This window comes from Hylaeus anthracinus, unplaced genomic scaffold, assembly GCF_026225885.1.
Source record: "Hylaeus anthracinus isolate JK02 unplaced genomic scaffold, UHH_iyHylAnth1.0_haploid 11997, whole genome shotgun sequence".
Classification (NCBI taxonomy): Eukaryota; Metazoa; Arthropoda; class Insecta; order Hymenoptera; family Colletidae; genus Hylaeus; species Hylaeus anthracinus.
Genome location: NW_026534344.1, coordinates 3,888,035 through 3,901,725, shown reverse-complemented (window position 1 = coordinate 3,901,725; position 13,691 = coordinate 3,888,035). Strand labels below are relative to the sequence as shown.

The 13,691-nt window shown below is 48.8% G+C and overlaps 1 protein-coding gene across 1 annotated transcript in view; it reads right to left on the bottom strand.

The window, feature by feature from the left end:
- The window catches only part of LOC128889317 (uncharacterized), a 257,458-nt gene that overhangs the window by 216,958 nt on the left and 26,809 nt on the right, over positions 1-13,691 (bottom strand). The window contains exon 2 of the mRNA XM_054146857.1: positions 1,590-1,760. Within this exon, the coding sequence (XP_054002832.1) occupies positions 1,590-1,753 (164 nt within the window). The 5' untranslated portion in view covers positions 1,754-1,760. The remainder of the gene's footprint in view (positions 1-1,589; positions 1,761-13,691) is intronic.

Below are 13,691 nucleotides of genomic sequence, written 5' to 3'. Positions count from 1 at the left end.
AGGGCGTCCGGTGGCGATAATAGTTTTCTATGCTCCACCCTAACACCGTCTACCAGGCGCAAATGATCAAATTTTTTAGATGAAACGTACAAACGACGTCTCCGATCCAAAGACTACGGAGTCCCGACGACCCTCCGAACCAGACTTCCAACGTAAGATGATAATATTCGATGGCAATTTGCGCGACACCGTGTTATCGAGATCGTTAAGCGGGTAAAGTGTGCGACGGTACACGAGTTCGCGATGTAGACAGTCCGAAGTCGGAGACGCGGTGAAAACGCATCTACGGTGCAGAATATGGGACGTCTGGGAAATGAATTCGCCGGTTGCCCAGTTGGTGTGGTACTCCGTTAAGTCTCCTACGTGGCTCGAATGCGCTATGAAACAGAAGTTGCACAGTAAGTGCTTCACAGGCGTGCGCTGTACACTTTATAGCTCTTTCGCAGTCGCGACGGAGCTCGAGTCTCGGAATAACGAGTCCAACTGGACGCAGCCAGTTCCCCGTTCCACTCTACTCGTGTTCCCTACAACCTGAACGGGGCAATAGCGTCCCTTTAATAATCCGCAACATTTAACGAGCTCCGAAAGACTATAATTAAAACAATACCGACCGCAAACGACCGCGTAATCCTACCGAATTCGCGCATACGCTGCAAAGCAAGAAATCGTTCGAAAGAACAGATACGTCGCAGAAAAACGACGGACGTGCTATGAACTTGATACCGCAAGAGCCCGGCGAATCCATGGATCGACTGGATCCAACGCGTCGAGGTAGAGATGGAGGTAGAGATTGGCCAAAGAGATCAGCCAAGTGGCCCGTGGTCTCGTGTTTCGCGAACTTTAATCAGACGGCCCAAACTCTCCGTGTATCGCCGGAACAGTGGAATTGACGATACCTATCCCCGCTGGCGGACGATAAAGACAGAAACTCGCGCAAAATCCCCTCAACCGCAGGATCAAGTTCCGCGCTTCGCCGAGGGATGATCACGTCTTTCCATCCTCGCGAAGAATATTCACTCGCGATCGCCTACCGTGCTCGTTTCGTTTCCCGTGGAAAACTTTGATACCGCAGGTACGAATCGAGTGCCGTCCATAGTTCGATCTAATGCTTTCACAATCGAACGCCTAATGTAATTGAACCGAACGCGGAATTACCTTCTATTCTCAGCGTCGAAACTACGCGAAACATCCTATATAGCTGGGAACATCTTGGGATTGGGCGGGAGAGTACGGGATTGACCGACAGCTCGGTAAACTTCGATCAGTGCAGACCAAACTCCACGCGCTCCTAATCCCACTTACTTAATCGCGTCTGTCCCCTCACGTTCGATGTGGACTCGAACTCGCATTCGAACGCTACATCATCAACTAAAACGTTGACTGAAACTGCCCGACGTGTCTCGCCGGCTGCATCCAGCTTCCAACTGTCGGAAGTTTGCATATTTCGGGCACAGAACGCCGCGAAATCGAAGAGTTATTCTTAACCCATGTCTGCGCTCTCGAGTTTGAAAGAACCAAAGTTAGTTTTCCCGGCGACGAACGAAAAGGGACGACGGTCAGAGAGAGTATCGAGAACGTGATTTACTTACTTTTGCTGATTATTGTTGGCGGTGGGCATAGGGGTCGGTACCCTCGGCGGCGGGACCGGTATAGCTTTTCTTCTTTCTCCACCTGTTTGATGTACGGTCGGCGTGACGCGTCCAGTTGGCGCTATCCGACCAGCCGTTCGTGGTCTTTCCGTTCGTACGTCCATCTCGTTTCTGGAAAAAATTCAAAAATTTCCCAGTGGTTAGCCTGGGTACTCGAGAAGTCGCGACTGCGCTTCGCGCGTGTTTTCGAGCCCGGCGCGAATATCGGCGACGCAGTCAATCGCGCGATAAACGAAAGAGCTTGAAACCAAGGGGCTGATGTAACATCGACGGGGAAAAGTCGCGGGGAAACCGACGTAGAGAATAGCCGAGGAAGAGGGGAAAAAGAGGTCCGCGGGCGTCACTTTGGTGGCGAGAGGCTGCTGTGAAAGCGCCTATTGAAACCGTTCGCGGCAGTCTGACGTACGCGGATCATTAATTGAAATTCCGTTACGCAAATGCTACGTACACGTGTACGCTTTCCGCGACACGCACACGGACAGTCGGGCGTCTCGGGACACGGTCGAGTACCGGTGGCAGACTAGATTCTATCGTTTTTATTGAGGCAAATTAGCGGGGGCTATGCGCTTAATTAGGAACGCAGAGCTTGCCGGCGTCGTGTTTCGTTTAGCGCGACCGTTTTTACTTCGGAAAGCGGTGAAAATATAATTGGACAGTCGGGGCTACATTGTTGCGCGTGGCTGGCGAATGAAAACTCGGAGTCGGAGAAATAGCGCGGAATTAACGATGTGTTTAAACAAAGCGACGATTATGAAGCTGGCGTCGCATTGTTTCCGTCGCGCAATTATCGGGAAAAGTTGCTCGGGAAATAATTCTAAAAACATTCAACGATCTAATGCCATTTCGCAAAGCATCGTGCAAACAAAGTGGCTGGGTAACCAGTGAGGGGGAATTTCAGTTTCGTACTTGGCGATCTTTCTGTCTCTGGCTCGTCTCTGTGCGCATTCCGCGCGTTATGCACGCGACTTTCGGGATCGCTCTTTCCAAGTTCACCGCAATCTCTGTGATGTCTGCCTGGCCTACGCGAGCACAAGAGAAAATGGCACTTTTATATCCCAGTTACTAATGCGTCTCGTAATAATTTCGTTTTTTTTCCTCGACTACCTTTTACGTGGCTCGCTACCGCGTCGCAATTCTGGATCGTTCGTACTGCCTCCCGGGAGAGACCGCGCGCAGAGGAATATACCCTTCAGAGTCAGACAATCTATTAGTCGTTTGCCTTGTGCGGTCCGACGTGGTGGCCGGTCGAAAATGTTCCTGCCGTCTTCCACTGTGGTCGTTGATTCGAAAACATCAAATTTCGAAATTCTTTTTTCTTTATCCGTACGTTTCGAGCATAGAATTTTTCTTTTCCCTTTTTCGGCGGGGGGGGGGGGGCACCATTCGAGAAGTTTACGATTCAAAGCACGGGGTAAAATCGCTGTACATCCGATCTACCCGAGTAGAACCCTCGAGATACCTCAGTTATTAAGTAACCGTGAACGTTTTGGATATTGACAAGAGTTAACCTGCCTGTTCCACCAAACCGTACTTCGAAATCGCAAAGCTTCAAAGGATCCTCGAGAGGAGAAGAGTAGCAAGAAAAGGGCTAACTTTACGCGATGCTCGCTCCTGGAGGTCTCTCCGGTGCAAAAGGTCGTGCATGCGTTCGGTGAAACATAACGTATCGCGAACGATGGAGGAGAGTAGGGTGAAGACGAGTCGAAAAGAGCAACTCCTTCAGGAGGCAAGCGGCGTGACGGACACTTGTGCCCTCTCGTGGGATCCATTCTTCGAAATTCGTCGGTGCCGTAACCCGACCGCTCTACCGGAAGAATTGCGAGCTTCCTCAAAACTTTTGCGAAGCTTTTCCATCGCTATCCGTAACGGTAAGAAGACGAAACCATTGCCTGGTTACTTCAACTACAACTCACAGTCTCTCATGTATCTTTCAGAAGACGAGAGATGCGGAAAGGGAAGGCAAGAAATCGGAACCTACGCATCGTCCGTGATCTCAATATTCGTCCAAGTTGCTAAACAAAACCTTGATTAATACCGAGAGGGTCGCGCGCCACCCGCTGCCAATTGCCTCCAATTAAGTAGCGATGTGCTTTAAATCGGCGCGCCGCAAATCTTGTTCTTCGAATTAATGTCACGATGACAATAGCACGCGAACGGTTCACTTCCTCGTTGGTCCACGAAGGCGTACGCACACTCTCCCAACAGGATGTTCAATTCATCGCGGAATTAACTCCTTTAACGCGCACCACGACCACGACGTGTTCCGATATTTCGATTCTCAATTATCGCATTTTGCGTGTTCCGTATGTTTTCCGCGTTAGCGTATTCCACAATTGCGTTGAATCTGCAATCCAGTTGTTTCCTGGTCAACAGTCGTTCCGTTGCTAGCACGGCTCGACGTCGAAAATGCGCTGTTTTTAATCCGATACACGTATCAAGTATATTATCCCGTACTTGGTTTCAGGTAACGCAATACGTCGCTTCGACTCTGGAACAATTCTACAGTCGATTCTCGATGGTGGCAATTCAACTGTCATGTCGATCGAATCAAGGTTCGACGGACGATACCTCCGACACGTTTAGACGAACTGTACCCAGCGCGAGTACAATGAGCTCATTAAGCCTGAATGCGATTCAATTATGCAGGCCAATCGATGCGAATTCTCTTCTGGACGTCTTCGAAGCGAACGGTCAGCCACGGGCAGGACATCTTTAAGAGGGGCTGTCTCTCGTCTTTGGACGAAAAATATTCTTAAACAGCTCGTACATGTATTTTAATTTTACTTATTCGCTTCGTCTCGAAACTATCGCCTTCGATCTCCGAACGGTTCTGCGTCGATAGATCGGATCGATAGAACGGAACGTTTCGGCATAAACGGAAACGGGGTACCCCGCGAAACAGGCCTCGCAGCGATTCCGCGTGTCTCACCCTCGCCGGGGTGGGACACAATCGAAGCAAAGAAAAGGACATGGTTCGCGCAATCTCTCGAACGTGAGTGCAACATTGTTGTCACGGATACTTTGCCCTCTCTCACAAAGAACAGATGGAGGAGCAGGATGATGCTGTTGGGTACGACCATTATTTCTCGGGCGTTCGTTGCGCCAGCGTGACGGGGACGCCGGGAAGACAATGCGCGTAGGCAAGTTGGTTAAAATATGCAGCCCCCGGCGTGCGTGGATTCGCGCGTTTTGTGTTTACGCGGATACATCAACGAACGCGAGGAACGGTCACGGGGAGGGAGCGAGAGATCGCGTATTCGCGAGCCTCGGTCGTGTATTCGCAAATAAACGGGAACGTGTGCACGACGACATCTACACACAGGTGGAAAGAAAAAAGAAAATCCTGTCGCTGCTGGTCGACGCGGCGCAGACGAGGGCTCGCGACGAGGGAGGTCAGAGGAGAAGGATAAAGGGACGGAGGCAAGAAAGGGTGGCGAAAACAAACTCCTGCCGCGGCAGAGGCCCCGCACAATGGGGGGGCATCTGCTTAGCAAATTGCGAAAAATAATCACGTTTGCCCAGGATACGTGAACGCCAGAACGTAGGCATCTCGGAAGCTGTTGTGTCCCGTAACACAATAACACCTACTCGAGGGCCGACAAACGCGTTCGCGAGGGTGTGCCGAGCCGCCTTTGGAAAGGCATAAGGGAAAATGCACTTGTGCATACACGAGACGACGGGGGAGGAGGGAAAAAAAATGAAGCGACGTATTCCTGCCGGTATATCCGCGGAAACAATGTATCGCGCACGAAGCTACGAAAAAGTTCGTGCTCGTGCATCCATCGTTCGCGACTCGTCGGAGCCACCCTTCTCCCTTACGACGATGGCAGGATCTCTTTCTCGCCCTCTGCCCTTCGCACTCGCGCCGATGAACGCAACGCCGTCGACGATATCGAAGGATTTTCTTCTCAACGCTACCCAGTTCGTTTCTCGTTTCGCGTCTCTCGTGGCGGTAATTATTTCGACGGTCCATTACGTTGGCAAGCAAGTTGCGCATTATCGATATTATGGAAATTGCGACGTTCGCATTCGACGTTCTCCCTTCCCGCCGGAAGAAAATCGTTTCAAAACGATTCACGAACGCCCGATATACTCGACTACCGCCTAGACAAATGTTTTTCTTGCAAGCAAATGTTTCTGAAAACTCTATCCCCGTTAAGGATTAAACACACCGATGCGAGTCCGTGACGCGACTCGTCTCGTGATTTGACGTTGCGTTTAAACTTCCTTACGCGTTCTTCGATCGTGGCGGGGAGATAGATCCGTACTTGTCCGGATTCTACGCAGAACGAATTACAGGCTGCAGCGAATCGATCGATTAATTCCTTTCAATGGAACAGTAACGAAGCAATCTGTGTCACTCTCGTACCAAGCTGTTCTCCCCATTTGTTACGTACCGCGAACACGAACGATTCGAGGCACAAGTACAAGGATATCACCCGACAAAAAATATTTCCCCGTTCGCGTGATCGTCGCGGGACCATCGAAAATTTATCGTCGAACTTTCGCGCTGCAGCGATGCCGTCGAGCTGTCGATTTTTTTTAATCCTCGATGCGACTGTACTGGTAGAGAACAAGATATAAGCCACGCGTGGAGGTCTTGGAAATCGCTGTACGTTTAAGTAACGAGAAAAGAGTACGGAAAAAGTTTGGTCGATGACAGACCAAAATGAATTCGTGTTTAGAACGATACGATCTAAAGTATTTAATTTGCCGTGAAGCGTTGGATAAAGTTTACAATGGAGAAAATGCGATTCCTCAAATTTCCAACGGGAACATGAATATACATTACGTGCAGAATATCAAAGCAGGTGATCGTTTATACGTAATGAGCATGTTAGGTATCGCACAACGTTGCTCGAAAATCGATAACTCGTGTTGCAAATGGCGCAGATTAGCCGTAGAAATCAAATTCACAATTTGTGTAGGTAAATCGTGCGATGAATTTTTTTTTATCTTACCGAGATGTACAAACATGGATGCTTCGTTAAAGGTAAAAATTGAAATATACCTATCGGAGGGTTATTTGCTAAACAATTCAAACAGTTGCAACAGTCGACGAAAGTACGCAGCTACATATCATCGAAATCGAGGTCGGTAATTGAATTCGACAAAGGGTAGCAAAACACAGCAAACACGCCACGATCGTATTTGCCTGGGCGTGTGTGATTTTACCAATGTTTGAGTATATAAACGATTCATGTATCATTTTCAAGACGCTAGACGGCCAGACGGACTTTATAAATTCGGGACAAATTAGTTTATCTTTGGGCGATGTTTAGTAGACACCGAAAAGTAACCGGGCCACCCAGACGTGAAAGGTGGCGCTAAAAATATAACCCGTTTCTCATCGCGACACCCTCGCACCCTCTCTTCCGTCCCTTTTTAAAATCACCAACTGGTTCAAACCGCGGATCCGAAGTTTCGACGACTGTCATGTATATGTAAAACGATGCGCGTTAAAAAACTTATATTCCCTGGCGTGTTCCACGGGGAACGAGACTGGACGGTATTTTTTTCCGCGAACGACAATATCGTTCTCGATTAATTTTCAATAAAGTTACATGCAGTCCTGCCAGAACGATGAATTCCGCAGTTCATTCACGGTGAATTTTTTAGAGGAACAGTGGACGCACGTAGCAGACCAAACCGGAGTCAATGCTAGCCACCGCAATACGTTCTACGCGTATCGACGGGAAAACTACGCGCTAACGGTGGAAAACTCGGAGCAAAAATGTAATTTAACGGGCAGCGGGCAAAGTTACTCTGCGTGTGCCGGTCGTATTTTTCTTCATGGAATACTACTTTTTTTTCTGTTTTCAAAGGTTCTAGCTCCAGGCACCGCGCGCAAAATGCTCGCGCGGAAAACACGAAGTCCTGTCGGGCACTGAAAAAGAAAAATGGAGAAGAATGGTTTTCAGCATCGGCGGATAAACATTTTAATAAACGCCTCGCTAATCGATAGCTATACAAGGAAAAAAGAAAATCATATCGGAATTACACCCGGTATTTCGATATCGTGCGCAGGTGGAGTTTCCATCTCTCTGCTCCCCGTCGAATGAACAGGTGATGAATTTGTCGGACGCAACTACGATCGTTGGGAAGGCTTTTCATTTATGGACCGTATCTTTGTTATTGCGACCAGATCTTTTCCCATTTCTTATAACCGTCGAGGTGATACTGTATAACATTGAGAGCTAGCGGGAACAGACAGCCGCCATACGCAACGCGTTTCGTCGCAGATGTTCGCACGCTGATACAGTGTCCATGGTGGACGAGTCACGTGATCCCCGATCGATCAGGATTTCGTTCCTTTTGCACACCGAGGGTAGTTCGAATCTACCGCCGACGTCGGCTCTTATCCATTAGCCAAGATGTCGCCAAGTATCTAACATCGCGATCATGATTGATGTTGTTTGTCGTCAAAATAGGGGTGCACGCGATCGTTCGAGCCTCTTTAATCCTCTGCATCGAGGATTCTAACCGATGGAAATCGAGGGACAAAGAGAAGAATCCATTCCGTTCGTTCCCAATTCGTTGGAGCCAGGCTGTTCGACGTACGAAGGTCTGATAAGTGGGACATATGGCAGGCAAATACGAGCGGAGCAAAAACAAATAGGTGTCTCTTCCCCCAAGCCCCTTTCTGCCCCCCTCTCCCTTCCTTTAACGACGCGGCCGCAGTACACGCGACAATGGCGGGGTTAATGAAAGACGTAGGTGCTAGTTATGGATGCCATAACTCAGCTGATGGGGCGGCCGTAACACCGCCAAAATCAGCGTGCACTCTCAGCGCACAGCACACCCCTCCGATCCCGTGTGTACACGCGTGTATGACTTCTGACTCACAGCCTGCGAGGGTCCACGGGGGTGCGAAAAATAGAAAACGGGGGTGGCTCCGCACAATAGCGAGAAGGCATCTCTGGCTCGAGTGCGGAAAGAATTGCTAATCGGGCAGCATTGCGTTGCCCTTGGGCATATTCGTTCGAACGATGAAAGATGGCGAACCGGGCCAACCCGATAGAAATGTCTTTCGCGATTGTTCCGACGCGGCGTTTCCCTACTTCTCGACTCCCGCGCGTGCAAGCCTTTTAATTACTGAAAAAGTGACACCACCCCCTGCATCGCCGCCTCCTCCGTCCCCGTTCTGGTTTTCAACCAAATGTCTTGTGCCATTGTGCCCGTGCCATTTAAAACTCACGTAGAGCATCGCTGAAAGGTAAGCTGGTCGAAGCACGGCGGACGTCTTAATTTAATTAATTAACGAGATGCCGGAAGTAGGCAGATTTCTTCTTCAACTTCTTCTTTGTGATATACAGTGGATCCGCCCCCGGTGAAGTCTCGCCTGCAATTCTTGCTAATGAAGGCCCACGCGTTCTGAAGCTCAAACAATAAACAGTACCACTTAACTCAAAGCAGCCAACAGACGCAACCACCCTCACCCTTTTCTTCCGTCCGCGTCTCATGGCATCTCTCTGCAGCATTTCGCTTGCGTCGTCTTGCAAGAAACGCGTACCGAGCGTTTGCTTCACGCGCCTGCCACTGCCATATACAGGACTGAATCTAGTCTGAATGGAAGTTACGCGCTCCTATTTTTCCATGTCGCCAACATTTTTATTAAATTCCATTTGACTTGTTCTTAATGTTGTATAAAAAATTATTAGTAGTACTTATTATTCAAACAACGATGGGGAATATGATTTTTCTGTGATATTGATGTTTCGTAAATTCTTTTCTCTCTTCACCCTTGCTCACATTTGTTTTAGGGAAATAGGAGGTTCAGAAGCGATCTCGCGAGCAACTATTGCAACAAAAGAGGCCTCGCGATGATTCACGAAAGAGCAACGAATCGCTCGCCACACGGGGTACCAATTTCGAGCGTTTCTCGCCCGTCGAGCGGCTGAAGAGAGCCTCTGCCTGGTCAAAAGGAGAGACGAAAGGAAAGTAAAAGAAACGAGTCTCTGAATCTTCTCTCTCAACAGGTTCCAGCCAGATCATGGACTTCTTCGCGCCAAGAACATCTAATCACATTTCTGTCAGCCCTCGACCATTAACCGACAGAACTCCTTCCATCGTTCGCAGCGCATCCGCCAGCTTAACTCGTCTGGCCCTTGCTCGCTTACGTTCTTTATCTTCGTCCGTGAATCAGGCGCGAAGTCGGATAGTCTCGTAATTGCTCTATCAAAAGATACTCGCAGTGCTTCTATGTCTACATTCCTCGACGCTTCAAGTTTTTTTCAGAATATACGTACTTAAAATGGAGATCAACCGAATATAACGACGGTAGCCGTTAATAACTAAGAATTAGGCTTCCGTAGATCCAACCTGTCAATTATTCGGGGATAAATGCGATAATTTATTTGCGATGCGTCGCGTTCGATCACTCCGTCGCGTATTGCCTCGTCGCGTTATGGCTCCATCAACGACTGCACGAATCGCGTGTACGTATCGCGCAATCGAACGTGTGCACGCACACGCGAATGTCGCCACGCGTATCTCGCGAGGCTATGCCCCTCCAGACTGGTCGCATAAATTTAAATGAGACGCGTTCGGGGCTTAACGTCTACGATCGCTGCTCGAGCACGTCTGGACGGCGCGTCCCTCCGTCTTTCCGACGTCAAAGAAACCGTTTTCATAGCCCTCGGTGTTTATTAAAAGATAAATTGAAGATAATTTAATCGCGACTGTTCCGCGCCGAGTCCGTAATTCATTTGCCCGTTACTTGGATACACTTACGTCGAAAATTAAAGAGCGCTAATTTATGCCCGACGTTAACAGTAACCTTTTGTTCGACGGATTTCTCTCCGAGCTTGATACTCTAAAGTGACGACGAGACAAGTTCTAAACATTTTGACCGAGCGTAAAATTGGCGAAGAATGTTCAAACGGTCAACTACATTTCCGCAGCTCTGTTAATATTGTTCCGGAATTAGCCACGCTCCAGGAGATCCCGATGCAGTCTGACAGAAATCTGTCCAGCCATCTGGCAGGTATTATTAGATAGATGCCAAGAGCATCCTGGGGCTAATCAAGAGGATCTACTATTTGATTAACCAATAACGGACGCAGGAGCGATGTACAGGCACGGCCACTCACCGACACTCTCTCTCTATCTCGATTTGACTCAATCTCTCCAACGGTGGTAATTCCCGTGCATACATATCCCAGAGACCCTCGATCGGAACGTTTGAAAAATCGAGAACCAGAATTCGTACGCGTCGAGTGACGCGTACCAGACGCGAATAAAATACTCCCTTCTAGCGTGGAACAGACTATCTCTAAATTTCTGCTAAAATATTTTACTCAAATTTTGCGAACAGTCCTGGATGATTTCGCTCTCCATTGGCGGTTCTGCGGTCCACCCCCGCAACACTGGCCTACGAGTCATAACCGTTGATCGGTGAACCCGCGATTATTTTCCTTCGTTAGATATTAACTCCGAAATAATCCGAGCTAAGTGGAAAATATCTCTTCTATTCCCCGCGTTGACTGAAAAGTAATAAAACTGGATTACGTGGGCGAATCCTCCGAGCCCTTCGCGAACCGAATCTCGTCCCTTGCGGAAGCAGGAAAATGGATTTTATGGTACCGAGGAGGGTAAGAACGGCTGACTCGCTGACTGACTGACTGATATCGAACCTTCTATCGATTCTATCGTATACACTCTCGCGAGCCATACCGGAGTAATAATAAACAGTTTATCTGTCTGTCGAGCCTAAGCGGATTATCAGGGGTCCCCTTCCTGGAACGCGAGACGACCGGTAGATAGGCAAGACGCGACCCTTATCTACTATCATCGCCTCTCGTCCTACCCCTCCATTCCGCTGTATCTCGTGCTATGTGCTTCTTCTGTCGGCGCTCTCTCCGTACCAACGTCGATTGCCAGCGAATATATGCGTCACGTAGCGACAACACGCACAATTATGAATATTTATAAGCGACATCTCGTCACCCTTGCGCAACCCTCGCGTCACCGATGTCCTTCGTACGTCCTTCCAATTTGTCGGACCAATAGTCGCGCGATTTTTGAAAGCCATTTTTCTGATTGATTAGCAAGAGCTCGTAAGACGAACCACGTCGCGTAAATTGTTCCGTTAAAAGACCATGAGCTACCTATAAAATGTTACCGAAACCGCTTGGTAACGACGTATTCGCGACGCCTAGCAACAGACGTCGACGCGCACGATAGGATTGGAGTTCATAAAATCGCAGCGGCGAATTAGGCGCGAAGGAAGCCGACGATGTCGCAATTACCATCGAGAAAAAACCAGGGTTGCCGGGATCACCGCATGGAAACGGGAAGCCCGTGAGAGCGAGCGTCGCCGGGTGGAAATTCACGATTAAAATCCCAGCGGTAGCATTAACGGGTGGAAACGAGAAGAGGAACGAGGTTCGAGGGTGCCTGTGGACTCATGTGTTCGAACGTCGGTCGCGTTTAAACCTCGATCTGCATTTAAATTGGCCTCTATGCCGATTCGCGCGCTTATATACGTTGCCATGTTTTCCTATGCCGCAAGTTCGACCGTTTTGTTGTCGTTTCCAGCCCCTTTACCCGGGACTCCCTCCTAAGCCTTCCATTACCACCGATATGCCCTGCCCATTTCCTTCGGGTTAATTAATTATTCATTTATTCGCGGCTCACATTTAACTAGGCGCCGAGAGAACAAAAACCGGCCATATACGTTTAATTAATTATACTTTAACAAGAATGGGCCGTAAGAGTTGCACGAACGACGAGGAAGAGCCGAAAGAGCCGGTAACGTCGAGAAGAAAATCAATCGACCGTGGGAATTTTTCCCAGACTAACGACGGAGATGTAATAATACGAATAATCGGTACTTAATTTAATAAATCGACGAGGCGGTATAATTAATCCAAGTTCCACGAGAACGGCAATAATGTATGCGAACAAAGGGGATTCTATATTCCGGAGTCGCGCATGGAAACGAAAATTTCGCGCCTATCGAAACTTTGACGACTAACGAACCAGTTAACGATCGGTCTCTTTCGTTCGAGAAGAAACGAGTTCAAGTTTTATCGTTACGGTTTGGTGCATCGTCGAGCCCTGAAAGAGGGTCGCTTCGCCGGACAAAGGAACAAAATTAATAAACATAAATCGGTTTTTTCGCAAAAGGATTTTCAACGACATCTATACCTGGCCTACATCGGCTTTACTCCGAGGCTCTTCACCGTAAATGAAATTCATTTCGCGGTATTCGAGCGAGTAGACATTCAAATGGAAACGCAAAAATGTTTCAACTTCGACTTCAGACAGTCTCTTTTCAATACGAATGCGCGTATAAATTACTCGACAGCGTTCTTCAAAGCCAGCGCTCGTTAACCCAATTGCGGCATGAATTTCTCGAATAAAATATACGTCGCCGGAAAAGAAATACCGCGATTGTTTAAAATATAGAACGACGCGAAGAGGTCGGGGAATACCGATTTCTAAGGACGCCAAAGGGGTTGATTACCGCGAACCAAGAAGCGTTATTATAACCCTCGTCTGACAAGAAGCATCTGCCCCGGCACCGGTTGATGAGCGGACTGAAAAGGATGAAGTGGAAGCCGAACAAGGTGACGAGAACTTAAGTCGAACGATGGCGGCGAGCCGAGGGGTTGGAACGGTAGCGGAGGAGGTTTGATGATTACAGAGATCAAAGCAAGCAATCACTAGACAATGGGCTAGAGACCGCTGAAACGAGGGTAGAGAACTGGGTGTGTGGCTGGAATTTGTGACAGCGTCTCGTGTGCCCACACCTGAGTGTGGCTCGGCTCTCGTCTGCCGGTCACTAAACATTAAACTCGCCCAACGATGCCGGCGACTAGTCATCAGAGAACCTCGCCACGTCCGTTGTTACTCTGTTAACGGTCGTTGTCACCGGTGTCGAAGTCGGTATCATCCTTGCTCGTACCACGCTTACACAGACTCCCTTCGACGCAATTTAAGTACACCCTCGAGACGCTACGTAACTGCACCGAGAGTTCTTCCGCGCATCTCTCTCTCTCTCTCTCTCTCTCTCTCTCTCTCTCTCTCTCTCTCTCT